General features: G+C 40.0%; 1 protein-coding gene across 1 annotated transcript in view; it reads left to right on the top strand.

Annotated features, from left to right (window-relative positions):
* b3glcta (beta 3-glucosyltransferase a) overlaps nt 1-26,728 on the top strand; it is a 153,319-nt gene that overhangs the window by 86,886 nt on the left and 39,705 nt on the right. The window contains exons 5-9 of the mRNA XM_066677652.1: nt 9,854-9,930; nt 10,828-10,939; nt 17,741-17,877; nt 18,604-18,667; nt 21,294-21,425. Of these exons, the coding sequence (XP_066533749.1) occupies nt 9,854-9,930; nt 10,828-10,939; nt 17,741-17,877; nt 18,604-18,667; nt 21,294-21,425 (522 nt within the window). The remainder of the gene's footprint in view (nt 1-9,853; nt 9,931-10,827; nt 10,940-17,740; nt 17,878-18,603; nt 18,668-21,293; nt 21,426-26,728) is intronic.

Raw genomic sequence — 26,728 nt, 5'->3', positions numbered from 1 at the left:
GCTGAGTGATATGGCAAAACATTTTAAACACACAACATGAATATTTCTCAGGCTTTGTATTTTAATTGATATTTGCAAGAACCTGCTTCAGGACACTTGCTTTTGGAGTTATTCTCAAACAATAACATTATTATAATTAATATATTATTATATTAATTATATATTATAATTATATATTATTTTTTTATATGTGCATGTCCAGCCATAAAATTAAAATTGTTTCTACACGCATTCATTTTCGTTTCATTTTATCTGCTCCACTACAATATACTGCTGGATTTTTAAATCTGAACTAAAAAAAAGTTCACCTATTAACAATATCCTGTGTCATGTGTCCTTCCGACTAAAACTACAGCAACACATGAGCTACTGTCTCTGACTTTACATCTACAAGGTGGACCAATGGAGTGGACAGTGAGTGGACACTGTTTAAAAAATAAACTCAAGCACCACTGCTGTGTCTGATCCACCTTGTACCAGAGCAAATCACGTTAACACACCACCACCATGTCAGTGTCACTGCAGTGCTGAGAATGATCCACCAAGTCATATGTCTGTGGTGTCTGTGGTGGTCCTGAGCATTGAATAAACAAATTAACATTGTTGTTTACAGTTAAAGAGGGCTAACAGAGTATGCAGAGCAACATGTGCACTTCAGTCTGTAACTGTAGAACTGCAAATTGCACTTCTATGTTCAGTGGAGCTGATAAAATGGGCATTTAAACCACCAACAAGGAGGTGGTTTAAATGTTATGTTTTTACTGAGTTGGGTTCCAAGGCATCCAAAGTACATAAGCTAATTTATAATATTTATGTTTAGACAATGTTTTCAGTGAGATATTATATGGTAAATAACATTAAAATATGATATATGTAAACAATATTGCCTAGTTTTGCGTATCTGAACATATCTAAGTGGTAAAATTGGTGATCCTGATGAAAATGATCTTATGAAAACATAAATTAATAATCAGGTATTTATTTACTGTTAATAAAAATAATTGCATTTAAATTCTTGCATTGCATTTTGTTTCACTGAACCACATACATACATTGTAATCATTATGAAAATGTTAGTGTTGCTGCCACACAGCTCCAGGGTCTCAAGGCCCTGGGTTCAACACCCCACTCCTTGGGTCACTGACTCTGAGTAGTTTGGTGTGTTCTCTCTGTGACTGTGTGGGTTTCCTCTGGGTGCTCTGGTTTCTCTGGGTGCACACAGTGTGTGAGTGACTGGGTGAGTGTGCGATGCCCTGTGATGGAGTGCACTGCTGGGTTTGCCAAATTGTTAATATATTTTTGTATCAAAGAAGAGGTGCACTTCTTCGATGCACTTTCCTCTGCTTTAGAGAAACTACAAAAATATATATTTGATAAGAGTTTCTGAGCTTGTGCTGGAGCTCATTTGCTTTTCAGATCCTCTGCTTATATTCTGCCACAAGATGTCAGCACTAGTCTGAAAAATGAAGCAATGCCTTGCAATCTGATGAATAAACCCAGTCCCTACAGACTCTGCCTCACAGTGAGATTTCCTCCCACGCAAATCTTCCTTAAGCATTTCGTGTGGAGGTCCAGCACAGGAGCAATCAAAATATATGGCCAAATATTTTCGGACAGCTGCTCAGCCATCATTAGTGGACTAATAGGGATTCTGTTCTTTGTTACAGAATCAGCTTCTACTCATCTGGGAAGACCTTAAACCAGACATGGGGAATAGTCTGTGAGAATTTGATGGCATTCAGCCAAATAAACCTTAGCGAGGTCAGGTACTGTTGTTGGATGAAGAAATTTGGACCACTCCCAAAGGTATTAGACTGAGCCCCACCACTCAGGAAAGCTGCAGTCCCACTGTTCCACAACCCACAGCTCAGGGGCTTCATACCCCACTAGACAACAGCTGACTCATTTGCAGCTGCTGTACAGTGGTCCTGTTTATTACATGCTTCCCTATGGAGGTTTCCTATGGGTTTAATTAAGCAACTGTGTCCAGAGGTATTTGTAGTCCACCATTAAACTAATTATTAGGGTTGTCCACAAATTTGTGAGCATATATTGTAGTTCACATGCCTGGTTTATTATCCGTTTTAATTATCAGTTAGAGAATATTTGTATTATTCTTCATTTTTCTTTTCTTTGAACCTATGAGTTGCTCTGTGTTGTGGGTTGTTTTCAGTCTTGTATAGGGATAATGATAAAGCTGATCATTTCTAGTGTTTGCTTTGACTGTATTTATCTTTATTATATATATATCTGGACCCAGCTATTTCTATTACAGCCTTACAGCCAAATACAGCCTTGTTTCCCAGTGGATTGCTGAGCAGTTAAGGCCACTTACACTCAGTCATGCAGCACAAATGATAAATACCACCATTTTTTTTCATTAAACATGTTCGATTTACACACCGTACATTTACTATTGGAACAGAACAACATTGGAATGTGTATAGCTCCATACATACAGCTGTTACTACTGTGTATTGCCTGCACGTTTCAGGGAAAAAAAAAAAAAAAAAAAATCAATACTACACTGGGCTATTTATCGACCAATCAAAAGCCTTCGACATGGTTGACCACCACCCACTTTTACAAGCGTTGGGCTTCCCTGGCTTTGATCAGCAACTGTAGAATTGGATTTAAAGGCTTTGTTTCTGGATGAGCTGGGTATGTGAACGCCTGTTTAACGTTAGTGGCATCAAATTGTAAATGGAGTTCCTCAGGGCTTAGTTCTCAGCCATTACTGGTTCATAATAGCATACTTTTCACACTTACATTTATTTATCTGAACCTGGTCCATATGACCACAGCACTTCATCTTGAGAAAGGAAGCTCTGTTATCTATCAGTGAGTTTAAAGTGGATTTAAATTAGAGCCAATATTAATCTATCTATCTATCTATCTATCTATCTATCTATCTATCTATCTATCTATCTATCTACTTTTTCTTCATTGGTCTGTCTGACTGTCTGCCTCTGTCTTCCTTTCTCTGTCTATCTGTAAGTGTTTCTGTCTATCTGCCTGTCTCTGTCTTTGTGTGTTTTTCTGTCTGTCTGTTTATTTGTCTCTCTGTAAAATAAATAAATGGGTCATCCACAGATGTGCCTATGTAGTGACACAGAATTCTTTCTCTTTTAATTAATTCAGCCCTGGACCTAACGTTTTTTAGCCTTGATGTTAAGGTGATGGTTGTACCACTAGGGGGCTACACAGCTGCGTGAGAGACCCCTTTAGTCATCATGACTGTCTAACACAGTGTAGTACATCATTCTCTTCATGAGTGCTGCAGAAATCAGCTGACATACTCCCCATTATTCCTAATGACTCCTCTTTTTTACATGTTTATGTAGACATTCGAAAAACATCAGGTTATTTAACCACATTTTTGTGTTATAACTATTTGTTGTTTATTTTATTTTAAACAATTAATACATGCAGAATCTGTTTCCTCAGGCAGAATGCACTCGTTCTAATGGATTAAAAACAAATGCTGGTTTATCATTCTCTGTTTTGGGAGATACATGCAGTACAGTCAGACCTGATATGAAATGGGAAATCTCCTTTGTGTTGAGTTGAAATCAACTTGAGTGAGTAAAAGTAAGCAACATTAGCCAGTAAAGAAACCTGAGTAGTGGTGGTGGCATCAGGCACTCTCAGTCAATGTGCCAGGCCAGGTACCAGCAGTGAACGTAGGTACAGTGGGTCAGCGCCCAGCCAGTATATTCACTGTGGCATCAGGCACTCTCAGTCAATGTGCAGGGCCAGGTACCAGCAGTGAACGTAGGTACAGTGGGTCAGTGCCCAGCCAGTATATTCACTGTGGCATCAGGCACTCTCAGTCAATGTGCCAGGCCAGGTACCAGCAGTGAACGTAGGTACAGTGGGTCAGCGCCCAGCCAGTATATTCACTGTGGCATCAGGCACTCTCAGTCAATGTGCAGGGCCAGGTACCAGCAGTGAACGTAGGTACTGTGGGTCAGCGCCCAGCCATTATGTTCATGGTGGAAGCGGGCACTGTCAGTCAATGTGCAGGCCAGAGCATCTGCAGTGGAAAATAAGTTATAACTTGGAAAATTTAAGCTGAAAGTTTCAAATGGATCAGTGAAGACTGTTATAAAAAACAGACAAAGCGGAGATAAGACACAGGGAGAAGCAGCAGTTAAACAGCAGGACGCCAGAGCGCTCTGGACTGGAACTGACGACAAGCGAACAGAGACACAATCAAATCATTCAAAATTCAAAACCACCCACTGACTGTTTATATCTCAACTTTACATTATTTTAATTTGAACCCTATTTAATTATGCAGAGAATGTGAGAAATGAGTGGAATTCTGCTCTAACTTTGCTTGAGATCAGTTATGAGCCTGTATGTGTTAATGGGCACAGAATAATTTAAAAATGATTATTTTTGTTATGAACTTGCAGTTGTGACCTTTTTGCTTTCTGTGTTTTCATGGAAGGCTTTTGGCAGTTTTTTGCCAAAGCCATTGTGATAAATGCGCAGTAAGCGTCTGGCACTCAGCCGTAATGCCCTCCTCCAACTGCCAAGCACTAACTTACTAGAGGCAGATATTAATTCTACATTAGTTCAGCTCTGTGTGTTTCAGAGTGCTTAAAAGCCTGGGGTTTTACTCTCGAGTTCAGGGTGAAGTAGATGGACCTGTTCTTAGTGTGGAGGCTAAGCAATGTGCACTCAAGCCATGATTCGTTTGGTCCCGCTTTATATCAAGTGACTCTAATAACTCGTATTTTGAACCACGTAATGTTGTTTCTACACTCACTCACCATTCTCTCAGCTCCACTGACCATACAGGAGCACTTTGTAGTTCTGCAATTACAGATTGTAGTCCATCTGTTGCTCTGCGTATATTGTTGGCCATCTTTCATGTTGCTCGTATTGTTATTGATTGTTAAACTAAATCAATAGTGTCCTGCTTTGTGTACATTATTTTATAAGTTACTTTTTGGTTAAACAAAGCCGGTGCTCATGGGCGAATATTAAAATATTTCAAATTTAAAAAAGTCACTTGCTGACAATGTGTGAAGCCCTCCTTCACTCTACATTTTAAAACCTGCAGCTTTCCCAATTCAGATATCACAGTGCTAATATTGGAGATGGCAGCTAATGAACACATCACAGGGAAATGTCTCACAGCTGGGTTTAAAAAACCAAAAAGCCATTTTAGTCCTCCAGAGTGATAGCAAAGAAAAGAAAAGAGAAAAACACTAAACTAAAAACTGTGTCATATAAAGACTTGAAGTCACAGTCATTATAGCTCCCCCTGGTACTTCAGTACCCATTATTTTTGTGTCTGTGACGTGACGTCCCAGTGACGTCAGCTGTGCGTATAACGCAGCGGGGTCACCCGTGCTAATTAGCACTTAGCTGCTAACACAGCTGGACTGAAGCATGATGGGACCATTCTGTACCCATACCAGAAAACAGCAAGCTCTCACTGAACCCCTTCTTCATCACCATCCTACTCTTCATCCTCAACCTGAGTCATAGCTCGATTGAGGTTTTTCAGCCACAATCCTATCAGCTTAGTGAAAACACACACAGGCAGAGGTCAGAAAATGTCAGGAAACTCAAGTCAGTCTGAAGGACTGTACAGCTCTTATTGTGCCTTAGAAGCTGGGGATGCTCATTTCTTTAGCTCTCACCTCAAGGGACCCTCGACTGACCCACTACACCTGTCATAATGGACATTAAGTGATGACGTTTGATGGGAAATTTTTTTTGCTAGGTTTGTTCTTTGGAGGTCTGTGCTCCTCTGTGTTCTGGAGCTAAGGTTCCCTGAGGTTACGGTTGTCCTCAGACTGATGGTGATGTGAGTGAGCAACCATCGGGCTGTTTTCCTTTGCTTTGTTTATGCTGGATATGCCAACACCAGACCTCAATTACTGACCCTCAACTCAAACTCATGTTTTAATTAGCTTCTGATGAAGAGGAACATTTTGTGAATTGCACTGTGTAAACTGCACTGAGACAAAAGGGAAACCAACCCAACCCTTAATTTCAGGGCAGTGCTGTAAATGTCTGTTAAACTCTGCCACAGTAGGGGAGCCCAGGAGCAAATACACCAAACCTTATCTAGGGTTGCTTTAAAACAGGTTCACAGTATTATACAATAAATAATAATTAACAACTACAAAACAATTATAAAAACTATTACAATAAATAAACCTTTTAATAAATATTTCCACAAATGATTTTATGTATTTCAGGTTCTTTCTCATATTTTCCCCAAGACAACACTTTTTTTGTGTTCTTTCTTTCTCCCAGTCATTCTCAGTCAGTAAATGGTGTGAGCTAATGAAGCGGTAAACAGGTCCAGAAACATTTTCAGAAAATCTTAAACAGGCTCTGAAAAAAATAAAAAAATATATAAAGAAAAAAATAAAAACAAAAACAAATACAAAACACACACACACACACACACACACAAAAACACATTTCTCAAATAATTTCTTTCAGCACCATTCCCTGCAGTGCCTTGGACATTTGTTCCTGTTTGTTCTCTGACTGTGTTTTGTCCGCTCTGGCTGGTTGTTGTTTTAGTGCTGCTCGGTTTGAATAAATTAATATGCAACATAATATACACTGTCATAATATAACTTAAATATCTACAATTAATGTAAAATATGATACATTTATGTTCCCTAATTAAAGGTACTGAAAATGTTTCCTTGAGGGCACCACCACAGTCACTCTGAGTATATCTTATGACTTGCTATAATGATGTTGTGTTTTCTTGGGTGTAATTTTAAAACAGTGAATTGGGGGCAGCAAAAAAAAAAACTTTATGAAATTCAGACGTCATTTGATTCACATTGCAGTGCCTAAAAATGTCTGTCAGAGGCAAAATTATGGAGATGATCACATTCTCCTTGCTAATATATATCATTATGAGGAAGGTGGAAAAATACTAGGTGGTGACTTCAGAATCAGATTTGAAACCACCTGCAAATGTGGATTGTGACCAGTTTGAAAAATGTAAGCTCTGATGATGTCTTTTGGCAGTTCAGGCTGCAGAAATCTGCCCCCACAAGTTGGCCATGCCAGGATTTGAGCTGCTTATCAGAACAAGGTTTATGGCTGTATCTCAAATTGCTCCCTACTCCCTTGGTAGGACACACACCCAAAAAGTGAACTACATGGTCCTTCTTATTGTTGAAGATAAATTACATAATATTTGAAATGAGACGTGGGTATTTCTGTGTGACACATAGTATTTAGTGATTCTCTGCAGCCATGACTGAACTTAAAGACACCATGCCTAGCGCACAGTGGAAGTTAGAGGGGTATAAAGCCACCTACCATTGGGCTGTGTAGCTGAAACTGAAATAATGGAGCTTCATCGAATTCAAGGTTTTGTGATTTACCGATCATCTAACATCATTACCTTACCTCACTGATGTTGTTGTGGCTGAATGCTACCAGATCCTCACAGTAATGTTCCACTATCCAGTCTAAAGCCTTCAAAGATAAGTAGAAGCCTTTGGAGCTGTTAAATATTCTTAGTTGTATTTTTTTGTTATTGATTTCACATATGTAGGGAGAAGGGAATAAGGAGCCCAAAAACACATTTTTATACTCTACAGTATACAATAGACCTCCCTCTCCCCTCATCACACTGTTCATAGTGCTAGCCAACAAGGGCACCTGTCAGCTTATATGAAGCATATGGACAATTGGCGCTGTCCTCCAGTGTGTTGAGCTTGTCCAGTTGCATTACATTAGCCACATTTTGAAAGGAGATGGTGGCACCCACCATTGGTGGCAGTATGAGAGTTTGGGGGGTTTAAATGAAAAAAAAAATATAATATATAGACTAAAATTCAATGCATATTAAAATATAATGCAAAAAATATGCAATAAAAGCAAGAAGGTTAAAACAGTATGCATTTGTTTAATCAAAAAAATCAAGTCTTTAATTGTCTTCAAACCACCTAAATATTAGGAATGTTAGAGAGTCTCAGGAGCTCATTCCACAGCTGTGCCCCTAAAATACTAATAACTCAGTCAACTCCATGGACACGTAAATGTGTTATTGTTTTTGATTTTAAAATTTATTCAACCATGATTACATATGAGTGAATGTATGAATAGGGCTTGATTCACCAAAATATACCCAGTGATAAAACTTCATAGTGGCCCTTTGAGGTTTAACAGGATATAAATACATGCATTTATCTTAATTTTCCATAATATCTCCTCATTAAAACTTGTTTTTGTGAGAGTTTGAATGTAAATATGATGGCAATTATTAGCACATTGTTAATAATAGTGTCAGCTGATACTGATAATTCCACAGGTTGTTAATATCAGCTGATATTATCAGCCACCTGATTTATCAATTAGATCCTGATTTCCATGTGTTGCTCATGCAAGAGAGGCATGAATACATTTCCTATCAGTGCTTGAAATGTCAGTGTCCACAGCTGTGGAATGAGCTCCTGATTTACAAGTATTATGCACATGAGCTCATTAAGTCATGATTGTGCTCATAGTGAATGAGTGTGTTTACTTTTCAGTAGTAAAAGTTTGCTGTTCTATGTAAACAATTTTATAATGTCTCATTAACTCTTTCCAAGTTTGTATTACAATGGCAGCCTAGCAATAATAATAATAATAATAATAATAATAATAATAATAATAATGTGCAATTACTTGTCATTGTACAGTTTACAATTTTCCGCATTTAACGCATCTGTGGCTGTGAACACACACACACACACTAGTGCACTAGGGACAGTGAACACACACCCAGAATGGTGGGAAGCCAGCCCCAGCACCCGGGGAGCAAGCAGCAGATGCCATTGGAAACTGAAAAACAGGACTGCAAATTAAATTTTTTTGAAGTATATTCCAGTTGTGTGCAGTAAAAATGAACAGGAGAAAAGTGTTTGTCTTTGGGACTTTAAGTTTGATGCAAAGGCAAAAGCGATTATTATACAATAGTTATGCAGTAGTTAGAGTTTGTAAGTACGGTGGCGTCTGTCCTAGAAGAGTCTCATAAATGAATGTAAACCAGTGTATATTGAGATGCGTGTGTAAAGACAGCAGTGATGTATTCTAAATGGGGCATTTGTAACAAAATATTCAGCTTCTGAAATGCATCTTAACCTGCCGGTCTGTAAACTCCATCAATGTTTATCAAACAGAGGATGTACAGCCATCTGAACCAGAGAGATTTTGGCAGCACAGGTCGAAGAAGAAAGAATTCTATATATAAAAAAAAAAAAAAATTCCACTCTTTATGTCCAAAGATTTATAGACACATCACAAATGGGCAATTTTCAAATGCACTCTGCTGATTCCAGCTGTGGCCACACAGCTTGTATAATCTCTCCAAAAAAGCATTGATCATTAGACCTGAAACTCTGGGCCATCTAAGTTTACCCTGCCCACTGATGCTTTGGCCAGCGATAGGGTATAAAACCTGCCAGCATTGGGCTGTAGAGCATTGGAAGTGCATTCTCTGAAGTGATTTCTTGACCTCACTAATGTTCATTTGCTGTATGCCATCAGCTGCTCATAGTAAATTACGTAACAACTTTTTGGCCTTAAAGGCAAATCTGTTTTAAAGGCAGTATAACAACTACAGCCAATTACATTTTAAAGAATAAAGAAGGGTTGCAACATATTGGTTTTACATATACATCTACAGAAACATAAGTGTTTCACACTTTGTGAATTTAAGGCATCAGTCATTAATTTTTTTAGCACAAGATATTTCACCATATTTGTTTTAGTCCTCTCTCTGTGTCTCAAACCTGACAGACCATGTATTGCACACCTCCAGGTATAACCCTTTCTTCTCCATTTCTAACAGAGTATATTTCCCTTTCAGAGCCCTCCCAACATTCTGCTCCTTCATACTCTGTCGGACAATGAGGGCGACTGGAGCATCCTGCCCTCGCTGCCTTAGTAAGTGCTCTCAAACCCTGCAGATACAGACAGACTCACTCAATCACACATTCACTGCATACAGTGACAATGATGTTGATGTGTTTTTCCAGTAGAGATTGGTTTTTCATTTAGAGGAATATGTAACTGTTATGCTCCGGTTTCCACTTACAGTCAAAAAAACACACATTGGTAGGTGGATTAGCGACTCAAAAGTGTCCGTAGGTGTGAGTGTGTGAGTGAATGTTTGTGTGTGTGTTGCCCTGTGAAAGACTGGCGTCCCCTCCAGGGTCTGTTCCTTCCTAGCGCCCAGTGATTCAGGGTAGGTGCCAGACCCACTGTGACTCTGAACTGGATAAGCGGTTACAGACAGTCAATGAATGAATGAATGTAATCTTTATGTGTATATTTTTAAGTCACTCTTTAATCAGAAGAGACATAGAACCTCTAAGATATTCAGTATTATGCATTATATATTATTAAATACCAAGTTTTATGTAACTAAATTTTTAATTAAATAATTATTTTTTCATTAAGTTTTGGATGAAAAGAAAGAGTTAAAACCTTTGATTTTCTCTCAGTGGTATCTAGGCAGACACAGTAAATCTCTTACAGGTTTGTTTCTATTGTGTGTGTTCAGAGCCCCTGTCAACTTGAGTCAAGTGGGGGGACCTCTGTGATTAGTCCAAAGAGTTATTGCTGTGTCTCCACATTATAATGATTTCCTTAAAACAGTGATTTTCTCAGTTTAATTTGTTGCTTGTTACCTGCTGCCAGTTCACAGCTACAAATCACCTGCTCTCACAGAAAATGACTGGCTGCATGACATGCTTTCTCTTTCGAGAGTGGATGGAGAGTAACTCAGGGTGATTTGTTCTTTCAGTTGTAATGTGTGTGCCTATGTGTTTGTTTCCTCAGTTTTTCCTCCCACTTTGGGAAGAACTCTTCTTGGGTAATGTTTCTCGAGGAGGAGACCAATGTGAAACTGGAGAAGCTTCTGAGTGTTCTCAAGAAGTTTGTCCGCAGAAAAGTAAGTGCAGCCTTTTCTCTGTAGAGTGATTGATATCAGAGTCAGCTTTATTGTCATTCCTTCTCACTGCAGACTTCTTAGAGTAATAGACGGCTCTTACTCCAGGACATGGTGCTACATTAAGAGACATTACAGAGCAGCAGACAACAGGGAAAACAGAGAATAAATACAGGTAGTAAACTATATGAAACCAAACACTATAATAAATGATACAGTCATTAAACATAGGAGAGTAGTGACTAGTGGACAGTGGTGGGATTTACACACTTGTTCCACCCCAGTTGATACACAGTGTCCAAATTTGCCTCTTTAGTGCTGGAGGTACAAGGGCGTCATTGTAGCAAACCCTAGTACTTAACAGAAGCCACACAACATTTGTATTTTCTAATTACAAACTCACTCAAATCCTATCCAAGTTCATTAAGATTGCAAAGACTTGACAGTGTATCAACCGTTTCCTTCCATTTCACCCTTGATTTCAGGAGAGTTCTGTAAAAGCAGGGGGATCCCAGGAGCAAAAATAACAAATCTCACCAAGTATTGCTTTAAATATCCTCATAAATTAGCAGATAAGAAGCTAATCTAAGCTAATACTTAGGAGACAGTGGCCCCTGGTGGTGTGGAGGAGAACCTGTTTGGGCAGATGTGACAATCGGTGTGACAATCCGCCATCGGTGATTATTGATATTTTCCCTTTTCAAAGCCATGAATTTTTTAATGTATGAATAATTGTCCTCTACATGTGGCCAGAAGCTATGAACAATGAGGTCTTTAAGGAAGTAAAAGGGATATTCAAATGTAAATTTCACAAATTGTACACCGGTGTTCAGGAGCTTTGAGGATAGAGGTTTCTGATAAAGTGTCTGGTGAGATGTTTTTAAATTGTTTTTATTAATGAATACATTTTCCCAGCATTTGGCAGATGCTTCTACAATTCTAATCATGTTCCAGAGGTAGGTGTTATGTTGTGAGGAGTCTTGCCCAGCACTGTTGGTGTAGGGTTTGTACCCTGATGTGGAATTGCACTCTGGTCTGCGGTGCTGAAGTCTGGGGTGTTCCTCACTATACTACATAAACCATGTTGAATAAACAATGTCGTTTTTTTTCTGTGTTCACTTTAAAAGGTTTTGAAGCTTGGTCTTTGATAAGCAGGAAAACTTGCTGAAAGGGGACATAACAGCTTTAGGCTGATAGATAATCTAGAGCCAGCAGGCAGAGAAAAGCTTTCTCTGTCTGTAAAAGTTTGTGTAGCTTATAGCCCTGTATAATAAGTCTGAAAAGGTGACATACTATCAGTAGATTTTGTTCTAAAAATGCTGTAGCTGAGATGAATTTCTGATTGTGGCCTTGAGATGACGTGGATCAGCGCTTTGTTCTGTTCACTGAACCCTGAGATTGAGGTACTAAACTTTTTGTGGCCTTTTTTGCTGCATATTGGACATGTTCTGTCTGCGTTAACTGGTGCAGTAACCTAAATGCTCAGTTTATGAGTCTTGTGCTTGGAAAAATTAGCCTTGTGAAATGCGAGAGGGACACATAAAACATGCGTGGAGCTATTGGCTAAAGTTGGAACAACCCATGGCAGGCAGTTTTGCATTGATTTTCTTGGACTTTTTCAACTCAGGCATAACTTTGAGTAATAGTCTCCATAGACATGTTGTTGAGAGACTTGCTTTAACAATGCGACAGACACATAAGCTAGACAGAGGCACAAACCTGAAATGTGAGCTGAAATAGTATTTACCTTTGGAATAACACTGTTTAATCTCTCAAGATCACAGGTAAATACATGAGAATATAGCAACCTAAACGCAGAAGCGACCAAGCAATTTTTGTTTCTGTGGTTTTGATGTGTTTTGCTTTGACATTAATTAAGATGACACTAAACAATTGAAGTTAAATGAAAAAACTGTTTTAGCGACCAACACACAATCACACATCAAATATAAACAGTGCTCAGAAAACGAGAGAGGAACAAGCTCCCAGCAACATTAGAAAAAAAATCCCATTTTTAATATTGGAGCATATTTACAGTACAAGCCGCATCACTGAACTATGAGGGTCAAAAATACAAAAACAAAATAATTGTTCATTAATCGTCATTGTGGTAAAATGTACAATTAATCGTGATATTGATTTGTGCTGAAATAAACCAAGCACAAGGTTCCATTCACTTCCATTCACTGGATCCCTTTGACTTCTCATGCATTTGATGTTGATCACATTTTAGCTTCTAGCATTCCAGCTGTCTCCAGGAATCCTGGTCAATAGCTGTTTGAACGCTAATTATGGCATTTTATAGCTTAACAAATAAAGCTTAAATTGTTTATGAATTTATGAGGAACCAACAGCCTTAATCTTTTTTTAACAGAAGCTCAGTTGTGTGCACACAGCTTTTATTATCTTCATAAAAGTTGCAAGAAACCGTCAGGTCATTCTGGAACATCTGCAAACGAGTTTAAAATGACTGTGATCAAAACCTAAGTGCTGACTAGCCCCCAGATATTTGTCTGTGGAGCAGTGGAACTATGTTCTTTGGAGTGTTGGAGCACTGTCCAATACATTTGGGATGAGATAGATTGGAGCTTGTGATCCAGAACTAATTCCCCCAACATCAGTACTTAAACTTAGTGTCCTTATATGACTGAATGCCTTCAGGTTCTCACAGAGATATAGCGGCATCCAGTGGAAAAACTTCACAGAGGAGTAGAAATTGTAACTGCAGAGAAAAGAGGTGAACTACTTGTAAATGCCTTTGATTTCAGGAGAAATGAGCATGTGTCTAAACCTTCAGCCATATGGTTTATCTTGTGGGTTTCCTGCAAAAGATGAATTCTGTTTTAAGATTTTGGAAATATAAGGTCATAAGATGCTGGGTTGGTATGGTGCAACACTGCCACAGGGCGATAATTAAAATGAACAAACAAAAAAATGGAGGATTAACATGTTTTAGTTCTCATGTCCATCATAAGAAAAACAAATTTCAAATTTGGAGTAAAAATTATATAAGCAGACAGTCTTATTTTGCAGTATGCAAAAGAGTACTTGCAGATACTGATATCACCCTGTAATGGACTGGCACTGTGCAGGGTGGGTTTCTGCCTTGCGTCCAGTGAATTCCAGTGGGATTTTGATCTAGATTAAGTTGAAGCTGGTACAGAAAAAGTGTGAATGAATGAAATTGATATAAATACCAAAAAGTGTAACCTATATAATATGCCATCAAGAATTCATTCATTGTCAGTAACTGCTTATCCTGTTCAGGGTCACGGTGGGTTTGAAGCCTACCTGCAGTCACTAAGTGCAAAGAGGGAACAAAGCTTGGAGGGGGCACCAGTCCTTCACAGGGTGACACACACTCACACATTCACTCATGCACTCACACATATGGACACATTTGAGTCTCCAATCCACCTACCGATATGCATTTTTGGACCCAAAGCAAATACAGACACAGGGACATCTCACAGACATTCACCCAGAGGGGGACTCGAACCCACAACCCCAGGTCCCTGGAGTTGTGTGACAGCGACACTACCTGTTGTACCACTGTGCTGTCCCTCTCATAGAAAAGTGGAGCTGTTAATGTAAACTATTGAACTGATCTCTTTTGATACACCAGTTAAACAAATGATAAAATAATACTTATATGGAACAGTGAATGTTTTATATCTTGAAATCTATTTGAATGGGTAGCTTCTTAAATACCCATGGGCCCACTGGCAGTTTTATTTCACTTATTTAACCCACAAATAGTCAAATTGCTCTGAAATTGCTGTAGTTACTGAGTAATTAGCCTCAGTTAGTAATAAGCCTGGTAATTCAATCAGGTAGTTAGTCGCTAAATCAGGGATTTGGTAAAAAAAAAATGTCATTCAAGCCTACAAAGGAGTTAACGTTCAGATATCCAGTTAACCAGGAAAGATTAAAAACATCCTCTCAGAAACATACACTGACCAAAATGAATGTCAGCCTGGTAGGCCTTTGGTGTTAGTAGGTTAAAAGTCCAGTAACTGAATTGAAATCTTATCTAGCAAATATAAGCAAAACAGACCCATATTATGTTCAAAGCTGTGTTTCACTGAATAGTTCACCTGGATGTTTTTTATGTGACATTTCATCTGTGGAGCTTTCATTCAGTCATCCCTTTGAATTCGTACTTCTTTGCTGATCACAGTTTGTAACCCTGCATTCCAACAGTTTCCCAGAATCAGGGTCAAATGCAACTTGAACATAAATTATGTCATTTATATTTGCCCAAACAAGTAATCATTTGTTTGAGAACACTGAGGGACCAGTGTCCTTTTGCACAAGACACAAATCTTCCTTGTGCGTATCTGAAGATGAACTGTGGGAATGTTGCTCAAAAAATGGGCATGACTTGATATTGGACGTGTGGTTTATTACATTTCCCACTAGATTTATTGACTCATACAAGTATGATCATCAAGCGGTAAGTGGTTTTGTGTGTGAATTTCTCTCCATCTTTTGAAAACAGGTGTAGTTTGCTTTAGCAGCAGAGAGTGGGTCAACAAATGCATAAGTCCTTGAACATATTCTGTAGGTTCCATACTTTATATGTCCTAAACTATGGATTCAGTTACTTGGAAGTCTTCTCATTGTGCAGACAGCCTGTATAATCCCCAAATGAGAACATAAAACAAAATGGTATGTGTTGACTAGAGAAGTATCAAGCCACCAGGCACTGGGCAGTAGAACTCTGTTCTCTGGAGTGATGGAACATATTCCAATAACTTTGGGATTGTGATCCAGAACTAATCATCCAACATCAGCAACTGATCTGGCCTTTCCTAATATGACTGAATGGCATCAGGTTCTCCCAGAAATGTTGCAACATCCATGGTAAAATTACCCCAGAAGAGTACAAGCTGTTACTGCTTTGAAAAGAGGTGAACTACATATTAAAACCTTTGATATCAGAAGAGAAGTTGGAGGAGCAGGTGTCTAAACATTTGGCCATATTGTGTAATAAAAACTGTGGTTTTCCTGTAGAAGCAGAATTATGTTTTTAGATTTTGGAAATATAAGGTCGTATAACACAGGAATACAGGACATCCAGTCTAATTCAGTTTTCCTTCATGAACTTTGGCCAGTTATCATCATTCACTTGGACAAAACAGCTAACAGCCACAGAAAGAGGCCAACCCCAGCAGGCTATGACAGTGAATCATAGGGTTGTCTGAAGAATTGGCGTTTAGTACTTGTACCTCTCATAAGAAACATAAACAGCATGGCTTCCGCATCTGGAGCATAAATTATTTAAATATGCAGATGGAATAAGGGGGTCAGAGGGGGAAATGAGGTGTAGTCTAATTGCTATGCTCCTGGAAGTGGTGGTTTTTTTTCAACTGTTTTTGGTGTGTATAACAGAAAAAATATATGGACCTCGGGAACATACATTAAACTTTTTTATTCAGCTTGACCTTCAGGGCTTTTGTAGTTTTTATTATCGTTATGTGTAGATGTTTTTGTCAATTTTAATAAATCTGTGTTAACCTCTTTAACTCATGACACTAAGCCAATGGGTATAGAGTGATCCCTCGTTTTTCGGGGGGGATGCGTTCCAAGACCACCCGCGAAAAACGAATTTTCGCGAAGTAGAGGAAAGATATTTTTTTATGTATTTAACAAGTATTTGGTCTTTTAAAACCCTCCCTGTACTGTTAACAACCCACCCTTTGCATTAAACAGTCATTCTATAATGTTTTTCAGCTGGAACTACATGTGATATCCTACCACTTTCTTTAATAGATTAATTCCTAAGCTGTGATTTAGCGTAAGTAAATTTTACTCAGGTGTGGACATGAACAATACATGTATTGTAAGAAATACTTGTAAATGATATATTTTGTCTACTACAGGCCTAGACTAATACATGTAAATAATAATAAAAAAAATATTTTGGCTATTCACCTTTCACGGTTTTCCTAAATTTTCCCTCAATATCCGCAATATAGTGGCCAAAAGCCCCCTTGAAAAAACCTGCAAAGTAGCGAATCCGCCAAAGATGAACCGCGAAGTAACGAGGGATTACTATATTTTTTGAATATTGGATGCATGTTATTTTGATATGTTATATTCCGGTGACACTGGCCTATTACGCCTACTACTACTGCTGCTACGACTACTACTAATAGTAATAATAATAATTTTTATAGGAAACATTTTCTATAAAAATGTTTTTAAATGTACCCTTTCCTTAGTCTTGAATCTAGCGGTTTTCTGCTATTTTAACGGCTTGATGAGCTGAATTACTCAGTGATGTTTTTTTTTAGAGGTTTGTATGTTTCGGTTTGAATAGACAAGGTCCTGCAGGTTGTTTGCATTCTACATATGTGTCAAATTGATTTGTATGTACCAAAAACAGTCATTACTGTACAGACCTGTTCTATCTGTTAACAGATGCTCCCACTGACTAGATATTTTAGATATTTTACAGCTTTGGATGCCTGAGGCATTACCAGAATCTGAACCCACTGTTAGGGTCAGTGTTTAGACCACTGAACCACTCAGGAGTCTGTCTTTTTTTGATGTAATGTTTACTCAGGAGTTCATACTGTTTTGGCAGACAGCATTACAGATCAGTGTGACAGTTATATTAACTGATCCTACTTCATCCACATTGCAAAGTGAGGTATTTTGATTTTGTTCCTTCGCACTTCCAGAAGAAAAAAAATACTGGACTGTAATGCACTGGAAAACTTCAGCTTTGGCTTTAGATTAGCATCATTTTTACTTTTCTGTCTCTCTCTCTCTCTCTCTCTCTCTCTCTCTCTCCAGGAGTGGTTCCTTGGCAAACCATTGCACGATGATGAATCCACTATCATCCACCATTATGCCTTTGCAGAGAACCCCTCCTCCTTCAAGTACCCAGACTTTTCTGCAGGATGGGCTCTGAGCATCCCCCTCATCAACAGGTCTGACCACTGAACTCACCTCTCACCTCCAGCACAATATGTTATAAACGTCCACCTCCACATGAATAGTTTATTAGCTTCTACTCGAGGATTTACACTTTATCTTTCTAATATTATTATTTTTATGATTATTAGTTATACTACACGTATTATTAGTAGTATAATTATTATTATTATTATTATTATTATTATTATATTTAGCATATTTATGTGAGGATTTGATTTCATTCAGCTACATAAACATTAGTGATTAGTCCTGGATCACAAACATTACTCCAACTCATCCTAGATCTAATGCTCCATGACCCCAGTACCCATGTTTCCACTGCTCCACAGCACAGTACTGAGGGATTTTACACTCTTCTGTCTGCAGGCTGTTATTGGGCATGGCTACCTTAACTTTATGACCTTAATCCATTGTTTTAACACTAAAACTGAGTAAAGCATTGCATGCGTATTCCAAAGTTCAGCATTACAAACTATTTGAACTCAAATCTGCCATCAGTTTTCAATGGGCTTTAAAGCGTATTAATTAACTTACCTCTAAGTCATTATTGATATTTGTTGTCAATATTTGATATTTGATGTCATGCTTGGGTACTGCTCAAGACTCAGAGAGCTACCATCACTGTGCATTAAAAAAAATTAAGACAGGGTGGATCTGCTTCTGTACAGTGGTAGTTAATTGGATTAATGGGTGATTATTTTACTGTATTCTCTTTTCAGGCTCGCAGATAAGGTGCAGCAGGAGCCTCTGAAGTCAGATTTCACCATAGACCTCAAACATGAGGTGAGCCAACCTGCTTGGTCAACTTGGTCACTGCTGGTAACTACCAGTGTAAACTAATCTTTAGGTAAAGCACATCTATAGCATACAATATACATGTATATTGTATGTATATATAAATTATGAGGGTTGTGGTGGGTCTGAAGGCCACTTGGTAGGGATACACTAAGCACCAGTCCATCACAGGGCATCACTCAATCAGTCACTCACACACTCACACCTGTAGACAGCGTCTCACACAACCAGTTGACCTGTGTGATTTTAGACTGTGGGAGGAAACTCCTCATAGACAGTGACCCAAAACCAGAATCGACTCCTGATTATTTGTATAATTCTTATTTTTATTATAGCTAATGCTGATATGTTTGATTAATTAACTGCAAATCATGTTGTCAAACATTTACACTCAAATTTACACACACATGTGAGTTTAATTGTAGCAATAGGCCAAAGGTGAAATTGACGATAATCAAAATGGTCGGTGAACTTTATGAGAGCTTGTTTTATAATCAGATTTGGCCATACGAACTTTGACGAATGAGGGCCAACGTGTTTTTTGCTGTTCATACTGTCAATAACAATCTACATCACATTTCTGATGGGGAAAAAGAATCAGACTGGAATCACATTTACCTGCAATGTGTGTGCAGCCTTGTGTTTTGGATAGACTGTATTCCACAGATGCAGCTGTGGGAGATTAGTCAGAAAAACACCAGTACATTCCTTTTAGACACTGCTGATGAGGATCATGTGTTTTCTTATCTTTTTTCCCTTCTTTTCCCAAGATTTTCCATGTCCATACCTCTTCAGTGTAAGTCAGGGACATGCTTAACTCCATCTTTCCCTCTCTATCCCTTTCTATTTCCATCTGTTTTTGTCTCTCTCTCTCTCTCTCTCTCTCTCTCTCTCTCTCTCTCTTTCACTCTTTCTATCTCTCTCTATTTCTATCTCTTAGAAATAGAGAGAGAGAGAGAGAGAGAGAGAGAGAGAGGCAGAAAGCCTGACTGGTTTTTTATGAATATCTCTGGCTGCATTGTGAAGTTCTGTTTTATTCTGTTATCTGCATCACTGCTGGATGTGAAAACTCACTAAACTTTTAGACAGAGGCAGAAGTGTGAAATCCAGATGTTCTCCATGGCCCATTATTTTTGGGCTTTTTGATGCGGTCAAGTCCTGTCAGTCTAGCCTTCAGCTTGGGGCTTTAGTCAGCTCCTTGTCCTATGAATAAATTACTTTAAATGTATGCATTTAGTTTAATACCCTATATGCAAATATGTCTGGAGACTGATGATGACGACTGAAGTGAAAGGACACCTCAGGAAGCAGCTGATTAGTCGACTGAATAAAAAATATACCCAGCCCTGGATTATTTGACAAAATAATTTATAGCCATTTTATAAACCTATAGTCAAAAAACATCATATCTAGCCTTGATATCGGTGATAAACTGGTGCCCTGGCTGTGTTGAGGTCAGTCCAGGTAGGCTCCATATGAATGGATAAATGAATGGATGAATAAAAGCTTATCTAGTTCAGGGTCACCAGAATCAATGGAAGTAAGGTTGGAAAACACTCTGGAGGTGGCACCAGTCCTTTGGTAGGATGATGAAAAATAAATGTATATTTATGTGTATAAGAATAAAGGCCAGTGTATGCTTCTGTGTGAAACCTATTCCTTAGCTTGATGCACACCTCCCTCGAAATGTAATTACGCATTGTGGTGTCGTAGACCACAACAACTGTGATTGGTCTACAGGCAGAAGAATATGGATCATGCTGTTATGAGGAAGTCCACAAATATGAACTCCATTTTTCCACACTACAGAGACTGCAGACAGCAGCTAATTAACATCGAGAAAACACATTAAAAGGCAGAACAATGGAAAAATACAAACGCCTTGGGAAAAGGTTTTACTAGTAATGCATGCACGCTACGCTCTGTTCCAAATAGCATCCTACTCCCTACATAGTGCACTGCAGAGATTTCTAAAACTATACTACTACATTGTGTACTACATACCTATAATGTATAAATATTCACAACAGTGCAGGGCACATGTGCAGGCTATGGTATAGGCTCTGTGTCGAGACAACACAGAAAACAAACAAGGATGTATCTATCTATCTATCTATCTATCTATCTATCTATCTATCTATCTATCTATCGTTACACTTATATAGCGCCTTTCTAGATACCCAAGGGCGCTTTACAATCCACACTGCTCAGAACGCTCAGAACACACGCACAGCGTACTCTCGACCAGGAACGACCGTCCACCTGGAGGACTGCATCGGGCACTAGGATTTCACCCAGGACAGAGTGCCAATCCATATCTGGGCACACACACATTCACTCTCACAGCAGGACAGTTATTAGACAGAAGCCAGTTCACCTACCTCCATGTTTTTGGACTGTGGGAGGAAACCGGAGACCCCGGAGGAAACCCACGCAGACACGGGGAGAACATGGAAACTCCACCCAGATGGGACTTGAACTCCCAGCACTGGGAGGCGAACGTGCTAACCACTAAGCCACCGTGCCGCCCAGGATGGTTTAGCAGCACTGCTGTATCTGATCCACTTATCCACAGGTCTGTGTCACTGATGTTAAATGTGTTGTGTGGTTCTAGGTTGCGCTGTACATCTGGGATGAAGATAAAGGACCCAGACTGACGGCGGTTCCAGAGCTTTGTACATTGCCAGAGACGTCCCCCAGAGCTCGACACTGTGCCACAACTGTCATCACACACTCACCTCTGTGTGTAGGTAACCACATAATAAAAATTCAGTGTATAAAGATTCCATGAATCTTTTCTTCTGGTGGCGATCCAGTATTATTTGAGTTATTATTTGATTATCATCCAATACCTATTGATCAAGTGTGTTGTGGATTTAACAAATCCATACAGTCAAGGAGAACATCTGGAAACAAACTTTGTCCTTCACACTAGCTCACAACACTACTTCTTTTTAGAAAAAAAAATTACTTTATTTATGATTTTGTATTTATTGTAGTTAAATATACAAACACTACACTTATTGAAAAGATAAATGATAATTATCTTAGGTGCCTAAGACACATCTATGACCATAAGTGGGCCATACTCTTGAAAGTATGTGGCCATGAAATGTGATTGATATTTTTGAATTTCTCGTTTTTTACATGGTAGTTTGCAGCCCTTTGAGAAGCCCTTTTTGGCCTCTAGTTTGAGATTGATATCTTTCTAGAAGTGTAATCCATGTAATTTGCCATGTAGCCTACATTGTTTAAAAAAAAGTCCAATGTGAATAGTTCTGTGGCTGAAGAGGATGGGAAATATTTACCTCTTCTTCTAGAAACAAGAATGTAATGTACCCAAAGGGAACAAAACCAGACTTTTTAAACTTGAGTTTTTACACTGTACCTCTACCATACCTTTTTTTCTGAGTGTAGAATTATGTTTATGGCATCAAAATAGGTTCTAAGTTCTGAGGACCAAAAATAAAGAAACCATAACCAATAAATGTCATTTTGTAATTGAGAAAACTGTCATTAATATTCAGAGTTATAAAAACAGATTTATAAATAGACTATTTTTGTATAAAATTGTCTATTTTGAGTTTAATATTCTTGAAGAATACGTTTTCACTTTCATTCAGACTTTTCAGTCTCGCTTTCGCCTCCAGAAGTTTCTCGCTTTTGACTTTTGACGGGGGTCGGGATCTAGACAGTCATTGGCTGCTTAAGTTAAGCCCCGCCCACCCAGGAGATTCTGCACACCTCGCTACGTCAGCGAGAGCGCGGCAATCTTACCCTGACTGGAAAAAGATAGACCGGCAAACACAAGTAAGCCATATCAAATATTTTTAAAGATTATGTCTTTTAGTAATGCACAGTTCGTCATAAAGGCTTGGAGTCATTTTGCAATCAGGGTTAGGGTGTGCAGAATCAGCTGGGTGGGCAGGGCTTAACTTTAGCAGCCAATGACTATCCCAACACCATCAAAAGCGAGAGAGTTCTAGAGGTGAAAGACTGAGAGAAGCGCAACAGAGAAAAGGTGGAATGAAAGCAAAAACGCTAGTTACGAATGTAACTGTGGTTCTATGAATGCTGGATGACCGCCAGAGGGCGGTGTAACCTTGTGGATATTCCCATGGGCACGTCTACTGGACCGAGTAAAAATACCAACAAAGTCACATGTGACCCGGCCCCTATAAAGGGCCACTGGACATGTATGAACGTCCTCTGACAACATCTCGCGAAACCACGAGCTGACCTGAAGTAATCACCTGGACCACCCAGCGTTAAAGACCTTGCCAAAAAGTGGCGCTGCAGCACCAGAAACACATAAGCACGTAACTCGAGGAGATTTATGTGGTCCTGTGCACGGAGGGGGCTCCACAAACCCTGCACTGCTCTGTGCTGCCATACAGCACCCCACCCTGTGAGAGAAGCGTCGGTGGTGATCACCTCCCGGCGCGTTACTACGGTGCCCAGCAGTACCCCCGCTGTGAGAAAAGAACGGTGCCTCCACAGAATGAGCGCCTCCTCGCATGTTTGATCGATCGTCACCAACGTGTGCCTGTGACGAATCGGATCAAGCCTCAGCCGAATTACCCAACTCTGAAATGGGTTCTAACAAGCCGAGTGGAAGAATGCACGCAGCCGATGTAAACATCCCAGCAGGCGCAAAAGCAGGCTGTAGCGCACGCGGCAGCCTGCACGGACTCGTGCGATTAAGCCCAGAATGTTCGTTACACGCTGGGGAGGCAGCGTCGCCGTCATTGACTGAGAGTTCAAAATCATGCCAATGAATTGAATGCATTGACTCAGAAGAAGGGAACTTTTTTCCACATTTACAGAAAGACCCAAAGCTTCCACATGGAGCCGTAGCGTGCTGACATTCGCAAGGGCGCGCTCCCGTGAGGGAGAACAAATCAACCAATCGTCCAGGTAAGGTAAGATTTTCATTCCCGACTGCATTAAGGGGGACAAAGCCGCCTGCATGCACCTGGTGAAAACCCGGGGTCCAGAGATAGGTCGAACGGGAGTTGATACGTGCGATTCAGAAACGCAAACCAGAGAAAACGGCGGTGTGCGCTCGCAACTGGAATGTGGAAATATGCATCCTTCAGATCCAGAGTAGTGAACCATTCTTGCGGCTGAATGATGTGAATCACATCCCCCGCTCGGAGCATCTTGAACGGGAGGCGTTTGAGATGGTGATTCAAAGCCCGTAAATCCAGAATTGGACGGAGGCCGCCATTGCTTTTCGGCACCAGAAAATATTTTGAACAGTGCCCTGAAACAATGCGGGACACTTCACCTCCTCTATGGCTCCTTTCAACAGAAGAGAACTTACTTCCTCCTGTAGAGCGGTGGAATGAAGCGAACTTTTTACAAGCGTCTGGGTCAAGTGCGCGATTTGGGGGGGTCGATTCCTGAACTGGATTCGATACCCTGAAGTTAACGTTGAAAGGACCCACGGATCTGTACACACTGTGGCCCGGGGGGAGGCGGAAGCAACAGCGGCTCCGGCACCACTTTCGGATGTGAATAAAGTATCCGTAGCGGCCGTGGAGAGCATGTCATCATCCAAAAACTCCGCACTGGGGAGTAGAGGAGAGCCGCTCCCAAAAGAAGGAGTGTCGGCGAGGCGCTGGTCCGCAGCCGGCGGCTGCTGAGCCTGGAGCTGCGCAAGTAAAGCCTCCACACGCTCCAAGCATGTAAGAAGTTTCCCCGGTCTTTTCTTCGACGCAGGAGCAGACGGCAGCTGCGAGGAAGGGCGTTTTGTTCCACACCACGCTGCCGAAGTTTCAGAAGCGGGGAGCATAGTGTCAGTGCTGACTAGAACAGAAGCGAGCCGGTGCTGGCGTGTAGCAGCGGAATTGTAGCGCAGTGCACACAGGGATCAGTGAGTGCTTCGCGCAGGTGGAGTACTCCGAGGCAGGAGGGGCACAAAGTGTGCGGGTCATCCGGCTGTAAAGGCGTGAAACACGCACGACAGGCCTGGGCATCCATAGTACTGCAGTCGTAGTGGAAACGAGGCAGTCAGGAGTACAGACAACGCAGCCCAAGAGCACTGTATTACGTGCCCAGAGGCAACAGCGTGGGCACGAAGCCGAAGAGGAGGCCGGCGGTAGGAACTACACGTCCGACGTGAACCCAACAGCGCTGGAACTGAGACAAGTGCAGGGAAAGTGCACAAAGCTCAAGGAACCCGGGCGTGTGGGGTAACCGCAATACTCACCAGCCCGGGCACAAGCGCTGGGTGGCAAAGTTAAAGATGAAGTAGATGTAGTAGAGAACAGCTCTTGAGGGCAGAAAAAAAACTGCAGCTCCGTGAGGTGTGAACGGTCCAGAGCGCGAGAGGAAAAAGAGGACGTTCATACATGTCCAGTGGCCCTTTATAGGGGCCGGGTCACATGTGACTTTGTTGGTATTTTTACTCGGTCCAGTAGACGTGCCCATGGGAATATCCACAAGGTTGCACCGCCCTCTGGCGGTCAGGAGGCATGAAATAGAACTGATTGTTCAATGGAATATTCTGTTTACAAACCTGTTTTTATAACTGTCAATATTAATGACAGTTTTCTCAATTAAATAAAATGACATTTATTAGTTATGGATTCTGTTTTTTGGTTCTCAGAACTTTAGAACCTATTTTGACGCCATATATGTGGCACTGATTATGGAAATCAAAGTATAAGCAGGTCTGTCAACAGTTTGCACAGTCTGGAGTGTATGGTTTGCCATGGTCAGATTATTATTTATTGTTTTAATTGAATTTCTTGAATTACTTAAGATTCCTTAAAATGCAATGTGTTTTCATTATCAGTGTCCAACTGCTTTGTTTCAGACTAATGTTCCTCTAATTAGTTTATAGCGTTCTTTTCTTAATCATGGGGTTGACCCAAACATCATGTACCTCCTCATAAACATGATGAACCCAAAACTTGTGATCCACTTACTTGGCCTTGTTTTTCATCAGTAAAATGTGTTAAAAGGTGCATTTTAAAGTGCTTTCACAGTGGCCTTTCTTTATTTCACCACCTTTGTCCCCTCTATATTTTGTGATGTAGAGGTTAGAAATCCTGGGAGAACATCCAGATGATTTAATTTGGTTTAAATATTCTAAGTCTAAGGGTTTCAGGCTGTTTTCAGGACTGTCTAGGTCTTCTGAGAATTAGTGATTGTATAATCACTCATTCTTATTCAAGGTCCCCACCTCCCCCTCCCTTCAAACTGGGCAATGGCTAATGGTCTCCTCCAGCTTTCATGAATGTACAATGGAAAGTTCTTCACCTGTGATTGTTTGCCTTTGTCTTCAGCTTGTATCTCCTCTTTTCCCAAGGATGATTACCATAAACCTCAGGGAAGAAATACACTTTTCAGCTAAACTCTCTTTATCACTGTGACCTGTAATTTTGCTTCCTTCAAGCATTAACAATCTGCCATATTCACAGCTTGGTTTTTCCTGCTGCAACACAAGGGTATAATTGCTATGGGTTTAATAGATGATTTTATGTTGCTGGTAAAATCCACATTTAATTTTGTCTAAACCCTCTGCAACCCTGAGCTGGATTACAGATTACTGCAGATATAGACAATGACTGTATGTATAAATGAAAGTAATTTAGTTACATTACAAATCAAAATGCTGGACATAAATTATTGTGACAAACAAATACATACAGATGTTCATTTACATCCACATATTTTAACTGAATACTGTAATGAACAGTGAGCCAAAACCGCTGTAAACATGCGCATGAGGCGCACGAGGACACCAGTGTATATTGTAGTAATCCAAATGAGATTAACATTCTTTGTAGAACCTTCTCCAAACCCTGAGAATTGAGAAATGATTCAATGCTGGCAATTTTCCAGAGTTGGTAGAAACTAATTGAATGACAGAATCTATTTGCGTGTCAAACGTAAGGTCAGTATACACACCCCCACCAAGATTCTTAACTTGAGCGTTCACAAGCGTATTTTATTTTCATAAGCTGCCACAAGACTTGTGTGGGCCAGCAGGAAATTATACGTCCTAAAGATAATCAAAAGGCAGTAGATAAGGTCAGA

This window comes from Hoplias malabaricus, chromosome 1 (genome assembly GCF_029633855.1).
Source record: "Hoplias malabaricus isolate fHopMal1 chromosome 1, fHopMal1.hap1, whole genome shotgun sequence".
In the NCBI taxonomy this organism is placed as follows: Eukaryota; Metazoa; Chordata; class Actinopteri; order Characiformes; family Erythrinidae; genus Hoplias; species Hoplias malabaricus.
The sequence above is the reverse complement of the archived record's forward strand: the minus strand, read 5'-3'. Positions and strand labels throughout refer to the sequence as shown.